Here is a 27,700-nt window from a genome sequence, read left to right as displayed (position 1 = left end):
TCCTCAAAAAAGATATACAGCCGCACAATCGAAGAGCATCCTGACTGGTTGCATCACCGCCTGGTATGACAACTGGTATGGCAACTGGTATGACAACTGGTATGGCAACTGGTATGGCAACTGGTATGGCAACTGGTATGGCAACTGGTATGGCAACTGGTATGACAACTGGTATGGCAACTGGTATGGAACTGGTATGGCAACTGGTATGACAACTGGTATGGCAACTGGTATGGCAACTGGTATGGCAACTGCTCCTGTATTTGACCTTGTTATTGCTCTTTTATTGTTAATATATATATTTTTACTTTAGTTTATTTAGTAAATATTTTCTTAAGTCTTATTTTTCTTGAAACTGCATTGTTGGTTAAGGGCTTGTAAGTAAGCATTTCACGGTAAGGTCTACACCGGTTGTATTCAGCATTTTACTGTAAGGTAAATACCTGTTGTATTCGGCGCATGTGACAAATAACATTTGATTTGATTTACTGTTGTGTATTGTTAGATATTACTGCACTGTTAGAGCTAAGAACACAAACATTTCACTACACCCAAAATAACATCTTCTAAATATGTGTATGTGATCAATAAACGTTTATTTAATTTGAAATGTACATGTTAGTTTGAAGCAGAAAGACATTGCAGGTATCACGCCTGAAATGTACATGGTAGGTTGAAGCAGAAAGACATTGCAGGTATCACGCCTCAAATATACATGTTAGGTTGAAAGTGGAAATACTGAACAGGGGATTCCCTGATTCGTCTTTACTAGAGATACTGGAAGCCCTATGGATAGGATTATACATGTTGACACACAACCCTGAGGTATACACAGTGGTGACCTGTTATTCAGGGCATGTGGGGCAGACACCTGATTTAATAAAGCTGTATACAAACATTTACATTTTTTTTACATTTTAGTCATTTAGCAGACGCTCTTATCCAGAGCAACTTACAGTAGTGAATGCATACATTTCATACAATTTCATACATTTTTTTTTTTTCCTGTGCTGGCCCCCCGTGGGAATTGAACCCACAACCCTGGTGTTGCAAACACCATGCTCTACCAACTGAGCTTCTTGAGTAAGGCAGCTCCAAAATGCAGGCGAAAGCACAGAGCTTAGGCATTGGTAATCTTCTCTAGTTGCGTCGTGATTGGCTCAATGTTCTGTTACTTATGTGGATATTACATAATGCAGAATCTACAGGGAGAGCTAGGCAGTTCAACCCCCCTTTGGGTGCTGCCATAGATTTACAGTAGAAGAGTGTCTGTCCAAGAAGGCTGAAGGTCATTGGCCACAGATAAAATTATGTTACATCACGTTATATCTACCATAGCTTTGATTGGACTGATCATGTCAACATCATACTTTCAAAATCTTAGCTAACCATCTAGACAAGAAGTCATCATCATGAATCAAGTCGACAATCTACTGGCAAATCCTTTTCAATCCTTGTCACATGAAGATAAATTATAGATGAAACGTAACGATGCTCATCGGCCATTGAACATTACACCACAAGTCGGAAATTCGCAAATTCAACAATGAGTGGTGTGGAAGGAATATTCGGTGGAGAGGGTGTGTGGTCCAAGTCTGGGTTCAAAAGTATGTAAAACATCTGTCTGAAAGGGTATATTTTCCTTAAAAGGATAAACATTGACACTCAACACCATGGGCCAGAAAGGTTAAATACATTGGCCATGCTGTCAATCCAGCATTACTTTGCCGTGATCAAAACAACTGGGAACTCAGAACTGGGAAATCTCTGACTTCAGTGAGTTCCAGACAACTCAGAACTGGGAAATCTCTGACTTCAGTGAGTTCAAGACAACTCAGAACTGGGAAATCTCTGACTTCAGTGAGTTCCAGACAACTCAGAACTGGGAAATCTCTGACTTCAGTGAGTTCAAGACAACTCAGAACTGGGAAATCTCTGACTTCAGTTAGTTCAAGACAACTCAGAACTGGGAAATCTCTGACTTCAGTGAGTTCAAGCCAACTGGGAAGTCAGGAAAAAAAAAAACTTGCTCTGACTAGGAAAATTACGTTTTGAACGGTCATCCAACTCGGAATTCCAAGTCTGGAACTCAGACCTCGTTCTAGAGCTTCCAACTTCCCAACGGAAGATCACTGTCACGTCCTGACCAGCAGAGGGAGTAGTGGTGTAGAAGATCACTGTCACGTCCTGACCAGCAGAGGGAGTAGTGGTGTAGAAGATCACTGTCACGTCCTGACCAGCAGAGGGAGTAGTGGTGTAGAAGATCACTGTCACGTCCTGACCAGCAGAGGGAGTAGTGGTGTAGTATTTTGGTCAGGACGTGGCAGAAGAAGTCTGTATGTGTTGTCTAGTATGTCTGTTTCTGGGTTAGTCTTGTGACTCCTGATCAGGAACAGCTGGGGATCGTTGTTCCTGATTGGGAGTCATATATTTAGGAGTATGTTTGTCACTTGGGTTTGTGGGTGGTTGTGCTAACACTGCTAGTCTTTTGTTTGTACGGAGCCTGTCGTGAGTTTGTGGTTATTGGTTTCCTGTGTATGTTTTGCTCTTCTATATAAAAAAGATGAGTATCCACATTTTGTCTGCAGTTTGGGCCATTCAACACGGCTTCAACTATTATGACAATCACTGACGTCATGATTTGAACTCGGTTTTTGTACGAGTTCCCAGGTGTCTTGAAAGTAAATCCAGAGAATGACAAACTTTGATGATAAAAGACCACCGCGCCAACTTCCTGTTCAAGTGAGCACAGCACAACAACGTTGAGCCAAAAAATGTGTTGTATGCTGTTGTATAAATGATATAATATGCCAAGGAGATATGTATACTGCAGCTAAGAAAGTAATATGAAATGTATGTTGTGTAGTAAGCTGTTAGTAGCCCATGTGCCTCACCCTAATAATTTGGTCCCTCTCCCCCTCATAGCCTACTGTTCCAAGTTGGTGGTGCACATGTAGTCTATAGCCTGTTTTATAGAAATGTAATCAAATGTTGTAGGAACTTTCATCGTCTGCTTATACGTCCCCTTCATTTATCCTACAGTTCTGACTTGGTGTACAGGGAGAACACTGTAAGAACAGCCCCTGTTCTGAGTTCTGTCGCTGTACATTTCAAAAGTGCTTACCAAATAGTTATATTGATTAGATCCATCCTAGCTCGCTCATTAATGTATTAATCGAAGTAACGGATTGCCTCTTATACAGTGATCATTCACTTATGCCATAGTTTGTACATCTCAATTGTTATATTATATTGTTTATATACAGTATGCTAACAATGACATTTGATTTGACAATGACATTTGACAATGACAATGACATTTTATATGCCGTGTTGTCTGTGTGTCGGTATATTCCCTATAGACCACATAGGCCTAATAAAATACTTGAAATGGTAGGCTAACCCAGTCAGTCTATGTCATGGAGAGAGCAGGTGTTCTTAATGTTTCATCCATTCAGTGTACATACACAAATACAGAATACGCACCGACTCAATCAAGTACACAACGTTTTATGCAGATTTGCAGAGATTATCTTTTTTTTTTTTTATTGTACTTAATAAAAACAATTGTTTACAAAAGGATGTTCGTTTGTTACCTTGAGAGTGTTTTCTAACTCAAACATTGATTTATCTATTTTGTTTTTGTTTTCTCGGTACGTTACCTATGCAGATGGGTTTTTGTTTGTTCCAGGAGGGCTTGCTGTCTGACCCCATGACGCAGGTCAGTGTGGGTTCTCCTTCCAGAGTGTATCCACTATCACAGTAGTAGGTGGTGGTTGAACCCAGTTTAAGGTCAGCGCCTACCCTGGTACCGTTCCTCACCACCCCAGGATCAAAGCATGACTCTCTAGGGTTCTCTGAGAGAGAGAGAGAATGTGTTAATCAGACTGGATTAGAATATAAAATTAGATTTCAAGGGATATCTGCATTGAGAGAGAGAGATAGTTAGTCAAACTGGACCGAATAAGACAAGAAACACAAGCTCAAAGTATGACTCTCTGTGGATGGAGAAAGACAGGGTTACTTTAGTTTGTTAATCAGACTTCAGAATCAGGATGAGGACCCCCCAAAATATTAATAAAATAACAGAAAGGAAACGTACAAAAGACAGAATCACACAAACAAGCCAACAAATCAGACAGGAAATACAGTATGCAGACTTAAATATTGCTGACTACATCCAGCTATCACAGTGCCATCCGTTTTGTCACCAAAGCCCCATATACTACCCACCACTGCGACCTGTATGCTCTCGTTGGCTGGCTCTCACTACATATTCGTCGCCAAACCCACTGGCTCCAGGTCATCTATAAGTCTTTTGCTAGGTAAAGCCCCGCCTTATCTCAGCTCACTGGTCACCATAGCAACATCCACCTGTAGCACGCGCTCCAGCAGGTATATTTCACTGGTCATCCCCAAAGCCAATTCCTCCTTTGGCCGCCTTTCCTTCCTGTTCTCCTGTTCTCTGCTGCCAGTGACTGGAACGAATTGCAAAAATCACTGAAGTTGGAGTCTTATATCTCCCTCTCTAACTTTAAACATCAGCTTAAAGAGCAATTTACCGATCACTATATCTGTACGCAGCCAAACTGTAAATAGCACACAAACTACCTCATCCCCATATTATTACTGTCATGACGTTGGCCTGTTGTTTATGACCCCCATTAATACCTTGGCCCTTTTCTCTCTCTCTACTTTATAGAGTTGACTTTTGGAAAGCCTCTGGTAACATAGAGAGTCTGGTAACATCAAAAGGTGGGAAACGGAACCGTATTTCGGTAATCCAACCAGTTGAAAATATGAGTTGGAACCTAATGAATATGATGTCAGTTCGGTTGGCGTCTGAGACTGCATCTAGGAAATTCTAGACATTCTAGTTATCAGATTCACATGGAATTGTTGTGCAATTTAAATGTTTAAATATGAAACTCTGTGAAAAGATTAAATGTAATTGTAGCTTCTTAATGAGAGAACGGTTTGTCATAAGGGTAAACTCTGCTCACTCAGAGGCCCCGCCCATGTGAACAGACATTGGTCGTAAACTATGAAACATGCCCCTTTACGAAAGTGTAACTTTGTGTTCCGAGGACGAGAAGACGACGGTCCCCACGTCGAAAGGGCTAAGATAAGAACCTAACGAAATCGAATTTCAACGTGAAGATGACGGACGACACTTGACTATACCAGCCAGAATATAGCATGAGCTAAAAGTATGGCAACTTGGTATGAACTTTGAACTCTAAAGAAGTGAGACCTCCTAGCCGATTGAGTTAGCCGCAGCAACTGTAAACATGGGCTAGGAAAGGACGGACGACGTATCCCGTCTAACACACAACGACGATACTATAACGTATCCAGTTTACCACTAGAGACATTCTTCAGAGGACAAGGAAGATCTCTGTTGAGCAACACTGCCTTCCATCTACGACCAACCTATTGAAGCACACCTCAGACTAAATATTACTTGCATTTTTCCTTTTCCAAATGGGCGGTTATTTAGAATGCATAAGATTCTGTATTTACGATAGTATAGCTCTCCCTTTTTTCCTCAGTCTTCCCGCTCTCTCATTCAAACCCAACCCCCTCTCTTTGTGTAACCAGCCGTCATATCTGTTCCGTCCGCTAGGGACCTTTTCTTTTACGACATAATTAGCAATCAATGTATGACCCATCCTGTGTATGTGTAAATTTGTGTTATTTGTTTAGGTATTTAGCAAATAAATAATTAAACCAAATTTTGTATTGCTGATTCAACTTGTTAGCCAGGAAGATAACCAAGAATTTACAACTTTCAGATGAGACTGAAGAAGGTGTCGAATAATAATTGGCTGCTACTGAAAGACCAAATTGTTGCCAAAGACACAACATTACTTACCCTCTTGTACCCCATTATCTCTACTTGCACATCATCATCATCTGCACATCTATCACTCCAGTATTAATGCTAAATTGTAATTATTTTCACCTCCATGGCCTATTTATTGCCTTACCTCCCTACTCTTCTACATTTGCACACACTGTACATAGCTTTTTCTATTGTATTATTGACTATACATGGATTTTTCTTTTCTATTGTGTTTACTGACTGTACGTTTGTTTATTCTTATGTGTAACTCTGTGTTGTTTTTGTCTCACTGCTTTGCTTTATCTTGGCCAGGTCGCAGTTGTAAATGAGAACTTGTTCTCAACTGACCTACCTGGTTAAATAAAGGTGAAATAAATAATACAACCAAAAAATATATCAACTAGCCAACAAATCAGACAGGAAATATGTACGGTAATATATCTGCAGATATGCAGCTGAAGAAACTAAGATGGACTGGTGAAAGACCTGAAGACAGATGGTGTGATTTGATTCGTTCAATTTGTTTTTGGTTCATTTATTTTCTGAATGTGTCTCCATCTCCCATTCCATCCTACTTTCCACCCCCCTCTCACTCTCTCCCTTGCTCTCTCTCCTTGTCTCTCCATCTCTCTCCCTCTCCCTCCCTCCCTCTCCCTCTCTCTCCCTCTCTCTCTCTCACTCTCACCCTTTCCCTTGCTCTCTCTCGCTCTCTCCTTGTCTCTCCAGCTCTCTCCCTCCCTCTCTCCCTCTCCCTCTCTCTCTCTCCCTCTCTCTCTCCCTCACTCTCTCCCTTTCCCTTTCCTTTGCTCTCTCTCTCTCTCCCTCTCTCCCTCTCCCTCCCTCTCTCTCTCTCTCTCTCTCTCTCTCTCTCTCCCTCTCCCTCTCCCTCTCTCTCTCCCTCCCTCTCTCTCTCTCCCTCTCTCTCTCTCTAGCATGCCAGTACCCTTTCATCTTTGGCTGAAAGAGGTAGGACTAGGGAGGCAAAAAAACAGAATCCCTCCACCGCTCCCTCCCTCTCTTCCTCTATAATCTCCCCCTCTCCTTCCCTCTCTCTCTCTCTCTCTCTCTCTCTCGCTCTCTCTCGCTCTCTCTCCATCTCCCTCTCTCTCCCTCTCCCTCTCCCTCTCTCTCTCCCGCCCTCTCTCTCTCTCTCTCCCTCTCTCTCTCTCTAGCATGCCAGTACCCTTTCATCTTTGGCTGAAAGAGGTAGGACTAGGGAGGCAAAAAAACAGAATCCCTCCACCGCTCCCTCCCTCTCTTCCTCTATAATCTCCCCCTCTCCCTCCCTCTCTCCCCCTACCATCTCCACCTCTCCCTCCCTTATCCCCCTACCATCTCCCCCTCTCCTTCCCTCTCTCTCTCTCTCTCTCACTCACCCTACCATCTCCACCTTCCCTCTCTCACCTTACCATCTCCCCCTCTCCCTCCCTCTCTCCCCCTACCATCTCCCCCCACCATCTCCACCTCTCCGTGCATCTCTCCCCCTACCTCCCCTCCCCACCTCTCCCTCCCTCTCTCCCGATAACTCCTATCCCATCTCCACCTCTTCCTCCCTCTAACTCCCCTCCCATCTCCACCTCTCCCTCTCTCCCCCTACCTCCCCTCCCATCTCTAACTGGTAAAGGTAAGGAGTAAGACAAACAGACAGACAGACTGTCAGGACAAGGACCTTATTGAGAGTGACATCGCTCTGTCCAAAGGTCTGCTGACTACACACAACTGTCTGTCTCAGTCCTGAACCAGAACTCTGTGTGTGTGTGTGTGTGTGTGTGTGTGTGTGTGTGTGTGTGTGTGTGTGTGTGTGTAGCTGTACACAGCTCCTAGCTAGAGCCCTGGACCACAGATCGAAATACATAGATTATAAACATTGCAGAGGAACAAGCCACTCCATTAATCTTCAACGTCAAACATCAGACTTAAATAAACATGAGATTAATGTCCTAGTTGAATGTAGATCTCACGGCCTCACCTTGAGAAAGCACAAGGCAAATGCCATGTTCAATGTGTACAAATAATGACCACAGAATGACCGATCAGATTTGACCCTGCACTCCTTAACAGTAAACACAAGTACGGTCATTTCAAAGACAGTTGTTGTGACCTGTTGCTAACGGGCCGTCTTGTTACTGTTGGTAATGTTGTTGCTAACGGGCCGTCTTGTTACTGTTGGTAATGTTGTTGTGACCTGTTGCTAACGGGCCGTCTTGTTACTGATGGTAATGTTGTTGTGACCTGTTGCTAACGGGCCGTCTTGTTACTGATGGTAATGTTGTTGCTAACGGGCCGTCTTGTTACTGTTGGTAATGTTGTTGTGACCTGTTGCTAACGGGCCGTCTTGTTACTGTTGGTAATGTTGTTGCTAACGGGCCGTCTTGTTACTGATGGTAATGTTGTTGCTAACGGGCCGTCTTGTTACTGATGGTAATGTTGTTGCTAACGGGCCGTCTTGTTACTGATGGTAATGTTGTTGTGACCTGTTGCTAACGGGCCGTCTTGTTACTGTTGGTAATGTTGTTGCTAACGGGCCGTCTTGTTACTGTTGGTAATGTTGTTGCTAACGGGCCGTCTTGTTACTGTTGGTAATGTTGTTGCTAACGGGCCGTCTTGTTACTGTTGGTAATGTTGTTGCTAACGGGCCGTCTTGTTACTGTTGGTAATGTTGTTGTGACCTGTTGCTAACGGGCCGTCTTGTTACTGTTGGTAATGTTGTTGCTAACGGGCCGTCTTGTTACTGATGGTAATGTTGTTGCTAACGGGCCGTCTTGTTACTGATGGTAATGTTGTTGTGACCTGTTGCTAACGGGCCGTCTTGTTACTGTTGGTAATGTTGTTGCTAACGGGCCGTCTTGTTACTGTTGGTAATGTTGTTGCTAACGGGCCGTCTTGTTACTGTTGGTAATGTTGTTGCTAACGGGCCGTCTTGTTACTGATGGTAATGTTGTTGTGACCTGTTGCTAACGGGCCGTCTTGTTACTGATGGTAATGTTGTTGCTAACGGGCCGTCTTGTTACTGTTGGTAATGTTGTTGCTAACGGGCCGTCTTGTTACTGTTGGTAATGTTGTTGCTAACGGGCCGTCTTGTTACTGATGGTAATGTTGTTGTGACCTGTTGCTAACGGGCCGTCTTGTTACTGATGGTAATGTTGTTGCTAACGGGCCGTCTTGTTACTGTTGGTAATGTTGTTGCTAACGGGCCGTCTTGTTACTGTTGGTAATGTTGTTGCTAACGGGCCGTCTTGTTACTGATGGTAATGTTGTTGTGACCTGTTGCTAACGGGCCGTCTTGTTACTGTTGGTAATGTTGTTGCTAACGGGCCGTCTTGTTACTGTTGGTAATGTTGTTGCTAACGGGCCGTCTTGTTACTGTTGGTAATGTTGTTGTGACCTGTTGCTAACGGGCCGTCTTGTTACTGTTGGTAATGTTGTTGCTAACGGGCCGTCTTGTTACTGATGGTAATGTTGTTGTGACCTGTTGCTAACGGGCCGTCTTGTTACTGATGGTAATGTTGTTGTGACCTGTTGCTAACGGACCGTCTTGTTACTGATGGTAATGTTGTTGTGACCTGTTGCTAACGGGCCGTCTTGTTACTGATGGTAATGTTGTTGTGACCTGTTGCTAACGGGCCGTCTTGTTACTGATGGTAATGTTGTTGCTAACGGGCCGTCTTGTTACTGTTGGTAATGTTGTTGTGACCTGTTGCTAACGGGCCGTCTTGTTACTGATGGTAATGTTGTTGTGACCTGTTGCTAACGGGCCGTCTTGTTACTGATGGTAATGTTGTTGTGACCTGTTGCTAACGGGCCGTCTTGTTACTGTTGGTAATGTTGTTGTGACCTGTTGCTAACGGGCCGTCTTGTTACTGATGGTAATGTTGTTGCTAACGGGCCGTCTTGTTACTGTTGGTAATGTTGTTGCTAACGGGCCGTCTTGTTACTGTTGGTAATGTTGTTGCTAACGGGCCGTCTTGTTACTGATGGTAATGTTGTTGTGACCTGTTGCTAACGGGCCGTCTTGTTACTGATGGTAATGCTGTTGCTAACGGGCCGTCTTGTTACTGATGGTAATGTTGTTGTGACCTGTTGCTAACGGGCCGTCTTGTTACTGATGGTAATGTTGTTGTGACCTGTTGCTAACGGGCCGTCTTGTTACTGTTGGTAATGTTGTTGTGACCTGTTGCTAACGGGCCGTCTTGTTACTGATGATGCCAAACAGAAGGTATAGGCTATTATTTTCATGTAATCTCTCCTTTCCTTCCATCTCTCCTTTCCTTCCATCTCTCCTTTCCTTTTCATCTCTCCTTTTCCTTCCATCTCTCCTTTCCTTCCATCTCTCCTTTCCTTCCATCTCTCCTTTTCCTTCCATCTCTCCTTTCCTTTTCATCTCTCCTTTTCTTTTTATCTCTTCTGACTTTTACGATCTACCATTCCAAAATGTAAAGTACCCATATTACCCAAAATGGTGTTCCTTATTCAACCACAATGTGTTTAGTGAAATTCAGTAATACATTCGAAGCTGACCCTGACTACCCCAAACAGAGTTTACTCTCTGTCTTTTAGACTCTGACTACCCCAAACAGCGTTTACTCCCTGTCTTTTAGACTCTGACTACCCCAAACTACTCTAACACAATAGGCCTTATTGATGCAGAGATCTCTAGACTATAAACCCAGGTCTTTTAAATTAAAGTCCCAACTGATGTTGCCCCTTTAATTTCCAATTATGTTTAATCCTCTATTCCTGATAACAGATATTTACCACTACAGGATCCAAGCCCTCTGAGAAACAACCTGCAAACACAACACACAAATCAGTTACCAGACCTGTCAACCAACTGTTACACACACACAACACACAAATCAGTTACCAGACCCGTCACACACCAACACACACACGCACACACACACACAGGGGAGCCTGTGATCTTGAATGACTATGATCGTCTGTGATCCTGTATAAACAGTGTGTACTGTACCGTTGTGCCCCAAACAAACCACAAAAGCGTGGTCGGTCAAACTCAGCGAGATACAGGAGTGTGTGTGACATCAAACGGACGTTTGCTAAAATGTATGAGAAGCCTTTGGTGTGGCACACCGACGACAGAGAGGCAATGATCAAACACAGCTCTCTCTCCTTCTCTCATTTATATATATATATATATATATATATATATATATAGTGTTCATAATTATTCTCAGGTTCGCTACTAGAAAAGCTAGGGGTCGATAATTAAGCCCAGACACGGTCCATTGACTGGGTGATCAAGACAACGTGTTAAAGCACCGTTTCTTCTCTGAAGACGTTTTGACACAACTAATCCAGAGCAATTTGAAGTGGAAACAGTTGGAAGTTGAAAGGAACAATGTACAAGGTCGGTAAGTACACACTTCAGCAATATGCTTGAAGAGGAGTTTGAAACGAAAAGAATCACAAGGTTTTTAAAAAACCCTCAGAGCAGAGTCATAAACACATACAAAAGCCAGGCACAAACTAGCTGTCAGAGAGACGAAAAATGAATTGTACACAACAAGGGTAAATCAAACGTGATCTAAAAACCACAATGCATTTCTTTTTAGCTTATTTAGCTAATACCCAAACTGATGATAATAATATGCTTTTAAGGACAGACAAACCCAAATAAGTAAAATAATACACAGAACCTAAATCATCCCTAAATGTACCACCAATACAAAATAACAAAAACAGACAAGCACTTTAGTCCTCCCACCGCTAGGGGGCGATCTACCTGTGTACTGCAGGATGAAGCCGTTGCTGCTGAGCGACGCGTCGCTGCGGAAGGCGAGGAAGAGCGTGTTGGAACTGCTCTCGATGCGGTCGGGGACGTCAGTACCATAGAAACTCCCCAGCAGAGGGTGGAGGGAGTCAGGACCGTCATAGATATGGAGGAAGTCGTAGCTGGGCTCCAGACTGAACCTGAACAACACAGAGAAGGAAAGAACTGGTTACATTAGAAAATATAATTGTGTCAAGTATTGGGTAAGGAGTATTCTAGACCATATGAACTGACCAGGGAATAACGTGGGTAAGGAGTATTCTAGACCATATGAACTGACCAGGGAATAACGTGGGTAAGGAGTATTCTAGACCATATGAACTGACCAGGGAATAACGTGGGTAAGGAGTATTCTAGACCATATGAACTGACCAGGGAATAACGTGGGTAAGGAGTATTCTTGACCATATGAACTGACTAGGGAATAACGTGGGTAAGGAGTATTCTAGACCATATGAACTGACCAGGGAATAACGTGGGTAAGGAGTATTCTAGACCATATGAACTGACCAGGGAATAACGTGGGTAAGGAGTATTCTAGACCATATGAACTGACCAGGGAATAACGTGGGTAAGGAGTATTCTTGACCATATGAACTGACTAGGGAATAACGTGGGTAAGGAGTATTCTAGACCATATGAACTGACCAGGGAATAACGTGGGTAAGGAGTATTCTAGACCATATGAACTGACCAGGGAATAACGTGGGTAAGGAGTACTCTAGACCATATGAACTGACCAGGGAATAACGTGGGTAAGGAGTACTCTAGACCATATGAACTGACCAGGGAATAACGTGGGTAAGGAGTATTCTAGACCATATGAACTGACCAGGGAATAACGTGGGTAAGGAGTATTCTAGACCATATGAACTGACCAGGGAATAACGTGGGTAAGGAGTACTCTAGACCATATGAACTGACCAGGGAATAACGTGGGTAAGGAGTACTCTAGACCATATGAACTGACCAGGGAATAACGTGGGTGCTAATAGCACAGACATGTTGATATTAGTTGACCTCAACATTGACACCGTCCATGCATGTTCTCTACGAGGGAGAATCCAAAATTTCGACTTGGAAGTCTCCCAATGGCATCAATATTCGACAAAGTGAACATTTGATTGGACGTTAGGATGTAATTAGATGTAATTAGCGTCTTGCTCACTGGTTGAAATTGAGTGCGATGACGTAGTCAGGGGTGACCGAGACGGTCCAGTCGCACTCTCGCCCGTGGGGGTACGGCTCGGGGTACTCTGGGGACAGGATCAGCCCAGTGCGGTCCGTCAGGTTCCCCCCACACGGAGCTGTGATACAGGGAGAGAGAGGAGAGGAACATGAGAAGTAGAGGAAGATACAGATAACAAGAGAACATCCCTGGTCATCCCTACTGCCTCTGATCTGGAGGACTCACTAAACAGAGAACATCCTTGGTCATCCCTACTGCCTCTGATCTGGAGGACTCACTAAACAGAGAACATCCTTGGTCATCCCTATTGCCTCTGATCTGGAGGACTCACTAAACAGAGAACATCCTTGGTCATCCCTACTGCCTCTGATCTGGAGGACTCACTAAACAGAGAACATCCCTGGTCATCTCTACTGCCTCTGATCTGGAGGACTCACTAAACAGAGAACATCCTTGGTCATCCCTACTGCCTCTGATCTGGAGGACTCACTAAACAGAGAACATCCCTGGTCATCCCTACTGCCTCTGATCTGGAGGACTCACTAAACAGAGAACATCCCTGGTCATCCCTACTGCCTCTGATCTGGAGGACTCACTAAACAGAGAACATCCCTGGTCATCCCTACTGCCTCTGATCTGGAGGACTCACTAAACAGAGAACATCCCTGGTCATCCCTACTGCCTCTGATCTGGAGGACTCACTAAACAGAGAACATCCCTGGTCATCCCTACTGCCTCTGATCTGGAGGACTCACTAAACAGAGAACATCCCTGGTCATCCCTACTGCCTCTGATCTGGAGGACTCACTAAACAGAGAACATCCCTGGTCATCCCTACTGCCTCTGATCTGGAGGACTCACTAAACAGAGAACATCCCTGGTCATCCCTACTGCCTCTGATCTGGAGGACTCACTAAACAGAGAACATCCCTGGTCATCTCTACTGCCTCTGATCTGGAGGACTCACTAAACAGAGAACATCCTTGGTCATCCCTACTGCCTCTGATCTGGAGGACTCACTAAACAGAGAACATCCCTGGTCATCCCTACTGCCTCTGATCTGGAGGACTCACTAAACAGAGAACATCCCTGGTCATCCCTACTGCCTCTGATCTGGAGGACTCACTAAACAGAGAACATCCCTGGTCATCCCTACTGCCTCTGATCTGGAGGACTCACTAAACAGAGAACATCCCTGGTCATCCCTACTGCCTCTGATCTGGAGGACTCACTAAACAGAGAACATCCCTGGTCATCCCTACTGCCTCTGATCTGGAGGACTCACTAAACAGAGAACATCCCTGGTCATCCCTACCGCCTCTGATCTGGAGGACTCACTAAACAGAGAACATCCTTGGTCATCCCTACTGCCTCTGATCTGGAGGACTCACTAAACAGAGAACATCCCTGGTCATCTCTACTGCCTCTGATCTGGAGGACTCACTAAACAGAGAACATCCCTGGTCATCCCTACTGCCTCTGATCTGGAGGACTCACTAAACAGAGAACATCCCTGGTCATCCCTACTGCCTCTGATCTGGAGGACTCACTAAACAGAGAACATCCCTGGTCATCCCTACTGCCTCTGATCTGGAGGACTCACTAAACAGAGAACATCCCTGGTCATCTCTACTGCCTCTGATCTGGAGGACTCACTAAACAGAGAACATCCCTGGTCATCCCTACTGCCTCTGATCTGGAGGACTCACTAAACAGAGAACATCCCTGGTCATCCCTACTGCCTCTGATCTGGAGGACTCACTAAACAGAGAACATCCCATGTCATCCCTACTGCCTCTGATCTGGAGGACTCACTAAACAGAGAACATCCCTGGTCATCTCTACTGCCTCTGATCTGGCAGACTCACTAAACACAAATGCTTCATTTGTACATTATGTCTGAGTGTTGAAGTGTGCCCCTGACCATTTGTAAAATAAATAAAAAAACAAGAAAATTGTGCTATCTGGTTTGACTGATATCAGGAATTACTTTTAGACTTTTACACAAGTAGTATTTTACTGGGTGACTTTCACTTTTACTTGAGTCATTTTCTGTATATTTACTCAAGTATGAGTATTGGGTACTTTTCCCACCACTGCCAATTCATTACCTTCCATATGCTAGCATAGCTAGCTCTAGCTTCTGTGGGCATGTGGTTTGCTATCAAGCCAAACAGACCCCTGTGTGTATGCTGCATTGAGGTAACTAATGAACTCCAAATCGGATATGGGCCTAACTGTATTTGACCAAGTCAGTGTAGTCAGAACCTATATCATGTATTTGGCTAAGTCAATAAAGGCCCATTGAGGAGGTTCAACAGTATTGAGACTCCACTAATGCCTGTCGACATTAAACCCTGTTAGGTTTTCACCTTTGGAGCCAGGAACACACACGACTCATGACCTATCTCCCTCTGTTTGTGTTTTCAAAGGAACCTTCAAACTAATTACGCCTGGCCCTGATTAAACAAGGAAGCTAATTACAATGTCTTAATTGCTGTTGTTAACTAGCGACTCTCTCTCTCTCTCTCTCTTTCGTTCTGTCTCTCTGTCTCTCTCTGTCTCTTTCTGTCTCTCACTCTCTCTCTATCTTCTCTCTCTCTGTCTCTCTGTCTCTCTGTCTCTCTGTCTCTGTCTCTCTCTCTGTCTCTTTTGTTCTGTCTCTCACTCTCTCTGTCTCTCTCTGTATCTCTCTCTCTGTCTCTCTCTCTTTCGTTCTGTCTCTCTCTGTCTCTCTCACTCTGTCTCTTCTCTGTCTCTCTCTCTCTCTCTCTCTCTCTCCATCTTCTCTCTCGGTCTCTAGCGGAGACCAAAGTCAGAGGACTCTGTGATCCCATATAGAATGAAAAGCAGTGCAACATCAGTCTGTCCTTCTATCTGGGAGGCTGTTTGAGTCTGTCTGCTGTTACTGAGAGGATCTTAAATTACATTTCTCTACTCTGTCTCTGGATGTGTCCCAAATGGTCCCCTATTTCTCTGTCTAGAGAATAGGGGGACATTCTGGAGCCAGTCTCTCTGTGGGCTGACAGATATTCAGGGGACAGACAGACAGACAGACAGACAGACAGACAGACAGACAGACAGACAGACAGACAGACAGACAGACAGACAGACAGACAGACAGACAGACAGACAGACAGACAGACAGACAGACAGACAGACAGACAGACAGACAGACAGACAGACAGACAGACAGACAGAGAGTGTTGTCACTGAGGAGGATGGAAATAGGGTTATAAAAAGTAGCTTTGTCATTAAGTGGTATAAATATACTGGCAGCTAATGAGCTGTGCAGAAAGGATGGGTACTGCAACAAGCCGTGGTTGTAGGAAAGGCTATGTCAGGTAACAGAGAAGCTACATGGTATGACCATCATCTGGAGAACTGTAGCAGGTAACAGAGAAGCTACATGGGAAGACCATCATCTGGAGAACTGTAGCAGGTAGAGAAGCTACATGGTATGACCATCATCTGGAGAACTGTAGCAGGTAACAGAGAAGCTACATGGGAAGACCATCATCTGGAGAACTGTAGCAGGTAACAGAGAAGCTACATGGTATGACCATCATCTGGAGAACTGTAGCAGGTAGAGAAGCTACATGGGAAGACCATCATCTGGAGAACTGTAGCAGGTAACAGAGAAGCTACATGGTATGACCATCATCTGGAGAACTGTAGCAGGTAGAGAGGCTACATGATATGACCATCATCTGGAGAACTGTAGCAGGTAACAGAGAAGCTACATGGGAAGACCATCATCTGGAGAACTGTAGCAGGTAACAGAGAAGCTACATGGTATGACCATCATCTGGAGAACTGTAGCAGGTAACAGAGAAGCTACATGGTATGACCATCATCTGGAGAACTGTAGCAGGTAGATAAGCTACATGGTATGACCATCATCTGGAGAACTGTAGCAGGTAGATAAGCTACATGGTATGACCATCATCTGGAGAACTGTAGCAGGTAACAGAGAAGCTACATGGGAAGACCATCATCTGGAGAACTGTAGCAGGTAACAGAGAAGCTACATGGTATGACCATCATCTGGAGAACTGTAGCAGGTAGAGAAGCTACATGGGAAGACCATCATCTGGAGAACTGTAGCAGGTAACAGAGAAGCTACATGGTATGACCATCATCTGGAGAACTGTAGCAGGTAGAGAAGCTACATGGTATGACCATCATCTGGAGAACTGTAGCAGGTAGAGAAGCTACATGGTATGACCATCATCTGGAGAACTGTAGCAGGTAGAGAAGCTACATGGTATGACCATCATCTGGAGAACTGTAGCAGGTAACAGAGAAGCTACATGGGAAGACCATCATCTGGAGAACTGTAGCAGGTAACAGAGAAGCTACATGGTATGACCATCATCTGGAGAACTGTAGCAGGTAGATAAGCTACATGGTATGACCATCATCTGGAGAACTGTAGCAGGTAGATAAGCTACATGGTATGACCATCATCTGGAGAACTGTAGCAGGTAACAGAGAAGCTACATGGGAAGACCATCATCTGGAGAACTGTAGCAGGTAGAGAAGCTACATGGTATGACCATCATCTGGAGAACTGTAGCAGGTAGAGAAGCTACATGGTATGACCATCATCTGGAGAACTGTAGCAGGTAGAGAAGCTACATGGTATGACCATCATCTGGAGAACTGTAGCAGGTAACAGAGAAGCTACATGGGAAGACCATCATCTGGAGAACTGTAGCAGGTAACAGAGAAGCTACATGGTATGACCATCATCTGGAGAACTGTAGCAGGTAGAGAAGCTACATGGTATGACCATCATCTGGAGAACTGTAGCAGGTAGAGAAGCTACATGGTATGACCATCATCTGGAGAACTGTAGCAGGTAACAGAGAAGCTACATGGGAAGACCATCATCTGGAGAACTGTAGCAGGTAACAGAGAAGCTACATGGTATGACCATCATCTGGAGAACTGTAGCAGGTAACAGAGAAGCTACATGGGAAGACCATCATCTGGAGAACTGTAGCAGGTAACAGAGAAGCTACATGGTATGACCATCATCTGGAGAACTGTAGCAGGTAGAGAAGCTACATGGGAAGACCATCATCTGGAGAACTGTAGCAGGTCTAGTTGTGGCAGGTTCAGTTGGTAAACACATTGGGTGGCTGTGTGAAAATTACTTGTAGGTAGGTAACGTTGGTACAGACTTAGGTTGTAGGTTGGTATAATTGGTACAGACTGGGTTGTAGGTTGGTATAATTGGTACAGACTGGGTTGTAGGTAGGTCTACCTGGTACAGACTGGGTTGTAGGTGGGTCTACCTGGTACAGACTGGTTTGTAGGTAGGTCTACCTGATACAGACTGGGTTGTAGGTAGGTCTACCTGATACAGACTGGGTTGTAGGTAGGTCTACCTGGTACAGACTGGGTTGTAGGTGGGTCTACCTGGTACAGACTGGGTTGTAGGTAGGTCTACCTGGTACAGACTGGGTTGTAGGTAGGTAACGTTGGTACAGACTGGGTTGTAGGTAGGGCTACCTGGTACAGACTGGGTTGTAGGTAGGTCTACCTGGTACAGACTGGGTTGTAGGTATGTATACCTGGTACAGACTGGGTTGTAGGTAGGTCTACCTGGTACAGACTGGTTTTATCTTTGCAGGTGGGGAATCTAGCGGTGTTCTTACCTATGCTGGTGGGAGGTTAACCTGTTGGGGATAGGGGGCAGTATTTGCACGGCCGGATAAAAAACGTACCCGATTTAATCTGGTTACTACTCCTGCCCAGTAACTAGAATATGCATATAATTATTGGCTTTGGATAGAAAACACCCTAAAGTTTCTAAAACTGTTTGAATGGTGTCTGTGAGTATAACAAAACTCATATGGCAGGCAAAAACCTGAGAAGATTCCTTACAGGAAGTGGCCTGTCTGACCATTCCTTGAGCTTCTTGACTGTGTTAATTGAAGACTGAGGATCTTTGCTGTAACGTGACACTTCCTACGGCTCCCATAGGCTCTCAGAAGGCGGGAAAAAGCTGAATGATGTAATTCCAGCCCCAGGCTGAAACACATTAGCGCTTTTGGCAAGTGCTCTATCAGAGGACAATGGACTTAGGCGCGTGCACGAGTCGACCCCATGTTTTTATTTTCGTTCGTCTCTGAACCTAAACGCAGATTCCCGGTCCGAATATTATCGCTTTTTTACAAGAAAAATGGCGTAAAAATTGATTTTAAACAGCGGTTGACATGCTTCGAAGTACGGTAATGGAATATTTAGATTTTTTTTGTCACGAAATGCGTCGTGCGCGTAACCCTTATTTACCCTTTCGGATAGTGTCTTGAACGCACGAACAAAACGCTGCTATTTGGATATAACTATGGATTATTTGGGACCAAACCAACATTTGTTATTGAAGTAGCAGTCCTGGGAGTGCATTCTGACGAAGAACACCAAAGGTAATAACATTTTTCTTATAGTAAATCTGACTTTGGTGAGTGCTAAACTTGCTGGGTGTCTAAATAGCTAGCCCTGTGATGCCGGGCTCTCTACTCAGAATATTGCAAAATGTGCTTTCACCGAAAAGCTATTTTAAAATCGGACATATCGAGTGCATAGAGGAGTTCTGTATCTATAATTCTTAAAATAATTGTTATGCTTTTTGTGAACGTTTATCGTGAGTAATTTAGTAAATGTTTAGTAAATTCACCGGAAGTTTGCGGGGGGGTATGCTAGTTCTGAACGTCACATGCTAATGTAAAAAGCTGGTTTTTGATATAAATATGAACTTGATTGAACAAAACATGCATGTATTGTATAACATAATGTCCTAGGTGTGTCATCTGATGAAGATCATCAAAGGTTAGTGCTGCATTTAGCTGTGGTTTGGGTTTATGTGACATTATATGCTAGCTTGAAAAATGGGTGTCTGATTATTTCTGGCTTGAAGTAATAGCATTTTTAACCTCTATGGGCTAGGTGGGACGCTTGCGTCCCACCTACGTAACAGCCACTGGCAGCCTGTGGCGCGATTTTCAAAACCGTAAAAATCCTATTACTTCAATTTCTCAAACATATGACTATTTTACAGCTATTTAAAGACAAGACTCTCGTTAATCTAACCACACTGTCCGATTTCAAAAAGGCTTTACAACGAAAGCAAAACATTAGATTATGTCAGCAGAGTACCAAGCCAGAAATAATCAGACACCCATTTTTCAAGCCAGCATATAATGTCACCAAAACCCAGAAGACAGCTAAATGCAGCACTCACCTTTGATGATCTTCATCAGATGACAACCCTAGGACATTATGTTATACAATACATGCATGTTTTGTTCAATCAAGTTCATATTTATATCAAAAACCAGCTTTTTACATTAGCATGTGACGTTCAGAACTAGCATACCCCCCGCAAACTTCCGGGGAATTCGCTAACATTTTACTAAATTACTCACGATAAACGTTCACAAAAAGCATAACAATTATTTTAAGAATTATAGATACAGACCTCCTCTATGCACTCGATATGTCCGATTTTAAAATAGCTTTTTGGTGAAAGCACATTTTGCAATATTCTAAGTACATAGCCCAGGCATCACGGGCTCGCTATTTAGACACCCGGCAAGTTTAGCACTCACCATAATCATATTTACTATTATAAAAGTTTGATTACCTTTTGTTGTCTTCGTCAGAATGCACACCCAGGACTGCTACTTCAATAACAAATGTTGGTTTGGTCCAAAATAATCCATCGTTATATCCGAATAGCGGCGTTTTGTTCGTGCGTTCCAGACACTATCCGAAATAGTAAAGAAGTGTCGCGCGCATGGCGCAATTCGTGACAATAAAATTCTAAATATTCCATTACCGTACTTCGAAGCATGTCAACCGCTGTTTAAAATCAATTTTTACGCCATTTTTCTCGTAGAAAAGCGATAATATTCCGACAGGGAATCTCCTTTTCGGCAAACAGAGGAAAAAATCCCAAAGGCGGGGGCGGTCGGGTCACGCGCCTAAGCCCAGTGTCCCTTGATCGGCCACTTGAGAAAGGCGATAATGTGTTTCAGCCTGGGGCTGGAATGACGACATTCTGTTTTTTCCCGGGCTCTGAGCGCCTATGGACGACGTGGGAAGTGTCACGTTAGAGCAGAGATCCTTAGTAAATGATAGAGATGGAAAAGAAGTTCAAGAAATGGTCAGACAGGCCACTTCCTGTAAAGGAATCTCTCAGGTTTTGACCTGCCATATGAGTTCTGTTATACTCACAGACACCATTCAAACAGTTTTAGAAAATTTAGGGTGTTTTCTATCCATATGTAATAAGTATATGCATATTCTAGTTACTGGGTAGGAGTGGTAACCAGATTAAATCGGGTATGTTTTTTATCCAGCCGTGTCAATACTGCCCCCTAGCCCTAACAGGCTAAGGTATTTGAATAACGCGGCACAGGATTCCACTGGCTGTTACGTAGGTGGGACGATTTCGTCCCGCCGACCCTAGAGAGGTTAACATGTTTTACCTGTGCAGGTGTGGTGTTGGGTTAACATGTTTTACCTGTACAGGTGTGGTGTTGGGTTGACATGTTTTACCTGTGCAGGTGGGGTGTTGGGTTAACATGTTTTACCTGTGCAGGTGGGGTGTTGGGTTAACATGTTTTACCTGTGCAGGTGGGGTGTTGGGTTAACATGTTTTACCTGTACAGGTGTGGTGTTGGGTTAACATGTCTTACCTGTGCAGGTGTGATGTTGGGTTGACATGTCTTACCTGTGCAGGTGTGGTGTTGGGTGAACATGTTTTACCTGTACAGGTGTGGTGTTGGGATAACATGTTTTACCTGTACAGGTGGGGTGTTGGGTTAACATGTCTTACCTGTACAGGTGGGGTGTTGGGTTAACATGTCTTACCTGTGCAGGTGTGGTGTAGGGTTGACATGTCTTACCTGTGCAGGTGGGGGGGTCAGGCTTCCAGAAGAAGCGGTTATTGATCTCTGTGCAGGTGATCTTGGTGGCCCCCTGGAGGATGTAACCGGGATCACACTGGAACAGAACATGGTCTCCGGGCTCCCTGCTGTCCCCGCTACGGGTTCCGTTGGCGGGCAGACCTGGGTCGTTACATGACGTAGCAGTGGACACTGGAGACAGAGGGGAAAAGAATAGATTAATCAGATGGTAACAAGACTGTCTCTCTCCAGCTGTACAGTCCTAACTGAATCCTAACAGGAAACTGTCTCTCAGTTCTAACAGAATCCTAACAGGAAACTGTCTCTCTCCAGCTGTACAGTTCTAACTGAATCCTAACAGGAAACTGTCTCTCTCCAGCTGTACAGTTCTAACTGAATCCTAACAGGAAATTAGCTTATTTTATTTTTACATGCATGTTATTTAATCACAAGCTGATAAAAAGGTAGAATTATTTCTAGGTATGTAGAATAGCTACTTCAACATATATATATACCAATAAACAATATGGATACAGTACAGTTTCAACATGAACAGTTAGAATGTAGCTTCCATGAAAAACTCTCCTTGGTACCACATGCTCTATTTACAGTAAAGGTGCATACATACGTTTGTGATTCAGACCAATTCATTTTAAGGTTGGTTAACCTGTTGGGTCTAGGGGGCAGCATTTGCACGTCTGGATAAAAAAAATGTACCCGATTTAATCTGGTTACTAATCCTACCCAGTAACTAGAATATGCATATACTTATTATATATGGATAGAAAACACTCTAAAGTTTCCAAAACTGTTTGAATGGTGTCTGTGAGTATAACAGAACTCATTTGGCAGGCAAAACCCTGAGACATTTTCTGACAGGAAGTGGATACCTGATGTGTTGTATTGACTTTAAACCTATCCCATTGAAAAACACAGGGGTTTAGGAATATTTTGGCACTTCCTATTGCTTCCACTAGATGTCACCAGCCTTTACAAAGTGTTTTGAGTCTTCTGGAGGGAGATCTGACCGAACAAGAGCCATGGAACGGTGATGTCCCATTAGACACCTGGCGCGCTACTTCATGTTGGGTACCCTCGTTCCAATACGTTATAAAAGAGTATGCATTCGTCCACCTTGAATATTATTCATGTTCTGGTTAAAAAAGGCCCTAATGATTTATGCTATACAACGTTTGACATGTTTGAACGAACGGAAATATATTTTTTCCCCTCGTTCATGACGAGAAGTCCGGCTGGCTTACATCATGTGCTAACAAGACGGAGATTTTTGGACATAAATGATGAGCTTTTTTGAACAAAACTACATTCGTTATGGACCTGTGATACCTGGAAGTGACATCTGATGAAGAGAATCAAAGGTAATGGATTATTTACATAGTATTTTCGATTTTAGATCTCCCCAACATGACGTCTAGTCTGTATCGCAACGCGTATTTTTCTGGGCGCAGTGCTCAGATTATTGCAAAGTGTGATTTCCCAGTAAGGTTATTTTTAAATCTGGCAAGTTGATTGCGTTCAAGAGATGTAAATCTATAATTCTTTAAATGACAATATAATATTTTAACAATGTTTTCTAATTTTAATTATTTAATTTCTGACGCTGACTTGACTGCCGGTTATTGGAGGGAAACGATTTCCTCAACATCAATGCCATAGTAAAACGCTGTTTTTGGATATAAAAATGAACTTGATAGAACTAAAAATGCATGCATTGTCTAACATAATGTCCTAGGAGTGTCATCTGATGGAGATTGTAAAAGGTTAGTGCATCATTTTAGCTGGTTTTATGGTTTTGGTGACACTGTCTTTGACTTGACAAAACATTACACACAACTCTTGTAAATGTACTGTCCTAACATACTCTAAATTTATGCTTTCGCCGTAAAACCTTTTTGAAATCGTAAAACGTGGTTAGATTAAGGAGATGTTTATCTTTCAAATGGTGTAACATAGTTGTATTTTTGAAAAATTTGAATTTTGACATTTATTTGGATTCAAATTTGCCGCTCTTGAAATGCACCTGCTGTTGATGGAGTGCACCACGGGTGGCACGCTAGCGTCCCACCTAGCCCCAAGAGGTTAACAATCAAACATATCACCCTCTTTTTTCCTCTCATGTGTAACCGATGTGAAATGGCTAGTTAGTTAGCGGTGGTGCGCACTAATAGTGTTTCAATCGGTGACGTCACTCGCTCTGAGACCTTGAAGTAGTTGTTCCCCTTTGCTCTGCAAGGGCCCGTGGCTTTTGTGGCGCGATGGGTAACGATGCTTCGTGAGGTGTCAGTTGTTGATGTGTGCAGAGGGTCCCTGGTTCGAGCCCGGGTTGGGGGCGAAGAGAGGGACGGAACCTACACTGTTACACATGCATACTATATAACATTCAACCTCCTTACCAGAGAACTGCAGAGCGAAGCCCTGTTTGGATGTGAAGAAGTCGGTTGTGAACTGGAGGCTGACGGCGTTGAAGGTGCTGTGGGCGTCAGGCGGAAGGGTCGAGCCGCTGAGCTCCCTCAGGAGGACCCCTCCGTCCTGGGGACCGTCCCAGATACGCAACACATCATGAACCTCCTCCGTATGGAATACCAGGAAGTGGAGACTGGAGAGAGGAAGTGGAGTTAGTCATGGAGGCAAGGGGGGAGGAGAGGGGGAAGTATAGAGAGGAAGAGGAGGTAGTCATGGAGGCAAGGGGAGAGGAGAGGGGGAAGTATAGAGAGGAAGAGGATATAGTCATGGAGGCAAGAGGGAAGAGAGGGGGAAGTATAGAGAGGAAGAGGAGGTAGTCATGGAGGCAAGAGGGAAGAGAGGGGGAAGTATAGAGAGGAAGAGGAAGAGGATATAGTCATGGAGGCGAGGGGGAAGTATAGAGAGGAAGAGGAGGTAGTCATGGAGGCAAGAGGGAAGAGAGGGGGAAGTATAGAGAGGAAGAGGAAGAGGATATAGTCATGGAGGCGAGGGGGAAGTATAGAGAGGAAGAGGAGGTAGTCATGGAGGCAAGGGGGAAGAGGGGAACAGAAGAAGGGGAGATGGAGGAGAGGTTGAAAAGAGTAGAGATTGAAAAGAGGACAACCTAACCATCCACTGTTTTTTAAAATGTATTTTATTTCCCCTTTATTTAACCAGGTAGGCCAGCTGAGAACAAGTTCTCATTTACAACTGCAACCTGGCCAAGATAAAGCAAAGCAGTGCGACACAAACAACAACACAGAGCTACACATGGAATAAACAAACGTACAGTCAATAACACAATAGAAAAATCTATATACTGTGTGTGCAAATGTAGTAAGATTAGGGAAGTAAGGCAATAAATAGGCCATAGTGGCAAAGTAATTACAGTTTAGCAATTAAACACTAGAGTGATAGATGTGCAGAAGATGAATGTGCAAGTAGAGATACTGGGGTGCAAAGGACCAAAAAATAAATAACAATATGGGGATGAGCTAGGTAGATAGATGGGCTGTGTGCAGGTGCAGTGATCTGTGAGCTGCTCTTCAAGCTGATGCTTAATGAACACCACTGTGTATACAACAGCTGCATCTAACTGGTAACACACAGGGTATAGAAATTGATGTGTAGAATTTCACAGTTCAGTTTTTAAAAAACTTCAAAGTTAACAGTCATTCAAGACACAGCTTTTAACCTTGTTCCCTTCATGTGAAGTTAACATTTAGGCTGCACCCTGACACATTCATGGCCTCTAAACCTTCCAGCTGCCAGCTGGACCCTATTCCAATTAAACTACTGAAAGAGCTACTACCTGTATTTGGCCCTCCTGTAGTATGTTGAACATGATACGTCTCCCTATCCCCTGGATATATACCAAGCTCACTAAAAGTGGCAGTAATAAAGCCTCTCTTAAAAAAGCCAAACCTTGACCCCAATATATATTTTTTTCAACTCTCAAATCTTCCATTCCTCTCAAAAATTCAAGACAAAAAGCTGTTGCTCAGCAGCAACTCACTGCCTTCCAGAAGACAAACAATGTTCAGGAAACGCTCCAGTCTGGTTTATTAAGACCCCATCATAGTACTGAGACCACACTCAAGAAGGTGGTAAATTTCATTTTAATGGTGTCAGACCGTCTGTCCTTGTGCTCCTAGACCTTTTCTTGACACCATCGATCACCACATTATTTTGAAGAGATTAGAAACCCTAATTGGTCTACACCAATAAGTTGTGGCCTGGTTTAGATATTATCTGTTGGAAATATATCAGTTTTTCTCTGTGGATGGTTTGTCCTCTGACAAATCAATGGTAAGTTTCGGTGTTCCTCAAGGTTCCGTTTTAGGACCACTATTGTTTTCACTATACGTTCTACCTCTGGGTGATGTCATTTGGCAACACAATGTCACCTTTCACTGCTATGCAGACGATACCCTGGACGCCTGTGTTTCCGACATAAGGAAGCGGATAGCATCTTTTATTTTTTTTACTTTTAAACTCAGACAAAACAAAGATGTTTGTTCTACGTTCCAAGAAACAAAAAGCTCTGCTGTTTGATCTGACAATGAATCTTGATGGTGGTACAGTCGTCTCAAATAAAACTATGAAGGACCTCGGCGTTACTCTGGACCCTGATCTCTCTTCTGACGAACATATCAAGAATAGTTCAAGGCCAGCTTTTTTCCATCTTAGTAACATTGCAGAAATCAGAAACTTTTTGTCCAGAATCTAGAACCCAAAAATGTGATCATATTTCTCCAATGCTAGCCTCTCTACACTGGCTTCCTGTTAAGGCTAGGTTTTACTGCTAACCTACAAAGTGTTACGTATCTCTCTGATTTGGTCCTGCCGTACATACCTACACGTACGCTACGGTCACAAGACGCAGGCCTCCTAACTGTCCCTAGAATTTCTAAACAAACAGCTGGAGGCAGGGCTTTCTCCTATAGAGCTCCATTTTTATGGAATGGTCTGCCTACCCATGTGAGAGACGCAGACTCGGTCTCAATCTTTAAGTCTTTACTGAAGACTCATCTCTTCAGTGGGTCCTATGATTGAGTGTAGTCTGGCCCAGGGGTGCGAAGGTGAACGACAAGGCACTGGAGTGACGAACCATACTTTCTGTCTCTGCACGGCCAGCTCCCTCTCTCCACTGGGATTCTCTGCCTCTGACCCTATTACGAGGGCTGAGTCATTGGCTTACTAATGCTCAGTCTACAGTATCTATGCTGCAACAGTCTATGTCCCGAGGGGCTAGGATCAATCTCTCGTATCTGGTGTAATTCTCCTTTCTTATCTGGTATGATCTTATATTATGCTCCCTCTAATTCTCCCATCTCTCTCTCTCTCCCCTCCTGGAGGACCTGAGCCCTAAGACCGTACCTCAGGACTACCTGGCCTGATGACTCCTGGCTATCCCCAGTCCACCTGGTTGTGCTGCTGCTCCAGTTTCAACTGTTCTGCCTGCAGCTATGGATCCCCGACCTGCTCACCGGACGTGCTACCTGTCCCAGACTCTGACTCCTCCTCCCTCCTCCCCTATCTCTGACTCCTCTTCCCTCCTACACCACTCCTCCTCCCCTAACTCCTCCTCCCCTAACTCTGACCCCTCCTCCGCCCCTAACTCCTCCTCCCTAACTCTGACCCCTCCTCCCTCCTCCCCTAACTCCTCCTCCCTAACTCTGACCCCTCCTCCCCCTCCTCCCCTAACTCCTCCTCCCCTAACTCTGACCCCTCCTCCTCCCCTAACTCCTCCTCCCCTAACTCTGACCCCTCCTCCTCCCCTACATCCTCGTCCCATAACTCTGACCCATCCTCCTCCCCTAACTCCTCCTCCCCTAACTCTGACTCCTCCTCCTTCCTACACCACTCCTCCTCCTTCCTACACCACTCCTCCTCCCCTAACTCTGACCCCTCCTCCCTCCTCCTTCCCTAAGTCAGAGGGAGTGAAGGAGAACGCTGGTTTGTGCTTGAGTAATTTACATGGAGAACAA

General features: G+C 44.1%; 1 protein-coding gene across 1 annotated transcript in view; it reads right to left on the bottom strand.

Annotated features, from left to right (window-relative positions):
* Positions 1–27,700, bottom strand: part of csmd2 (CUB and Sushi multiple domains 2) — an 854,766-nt gene that overhangs the window by 310,016 nt on the left and 517,050 nt on the right. The window contains 5 exon segments of the mRNA XM_082961372.1: positions 3,663–3,857; positions 11,589–11,776; positions 12,805–12,943; positions 21,747–21,938; positions 24,161–24,363. Of these exon segments, the coding sequence (XP_082817498.1) occupies positions 3,663–3,857; positions 11,589–11,776; positions 12,805–12,943; positions 21,747–21,938; positions 24,161–24,363 (917 nt within the window).

The sequence above is a fragment of the Salmo salar genome, chromosome 14 (genome assembly GCF_965601325.2).
Source record: "Salmo salar chromosome 14, fSalSal1, whole genome shotgun sequence".
In the NCBI taxonomy this organism is placed as follows: domain Eukaryota; kingdom Metazoa; phylum Chordata; class Actinopteri; order Salmoniformes; family Salmonidae; genus Salmo; species Salmo salar.
This window is presented reverse-complemented; position numbering and strand designations above follow the sequence as displayed.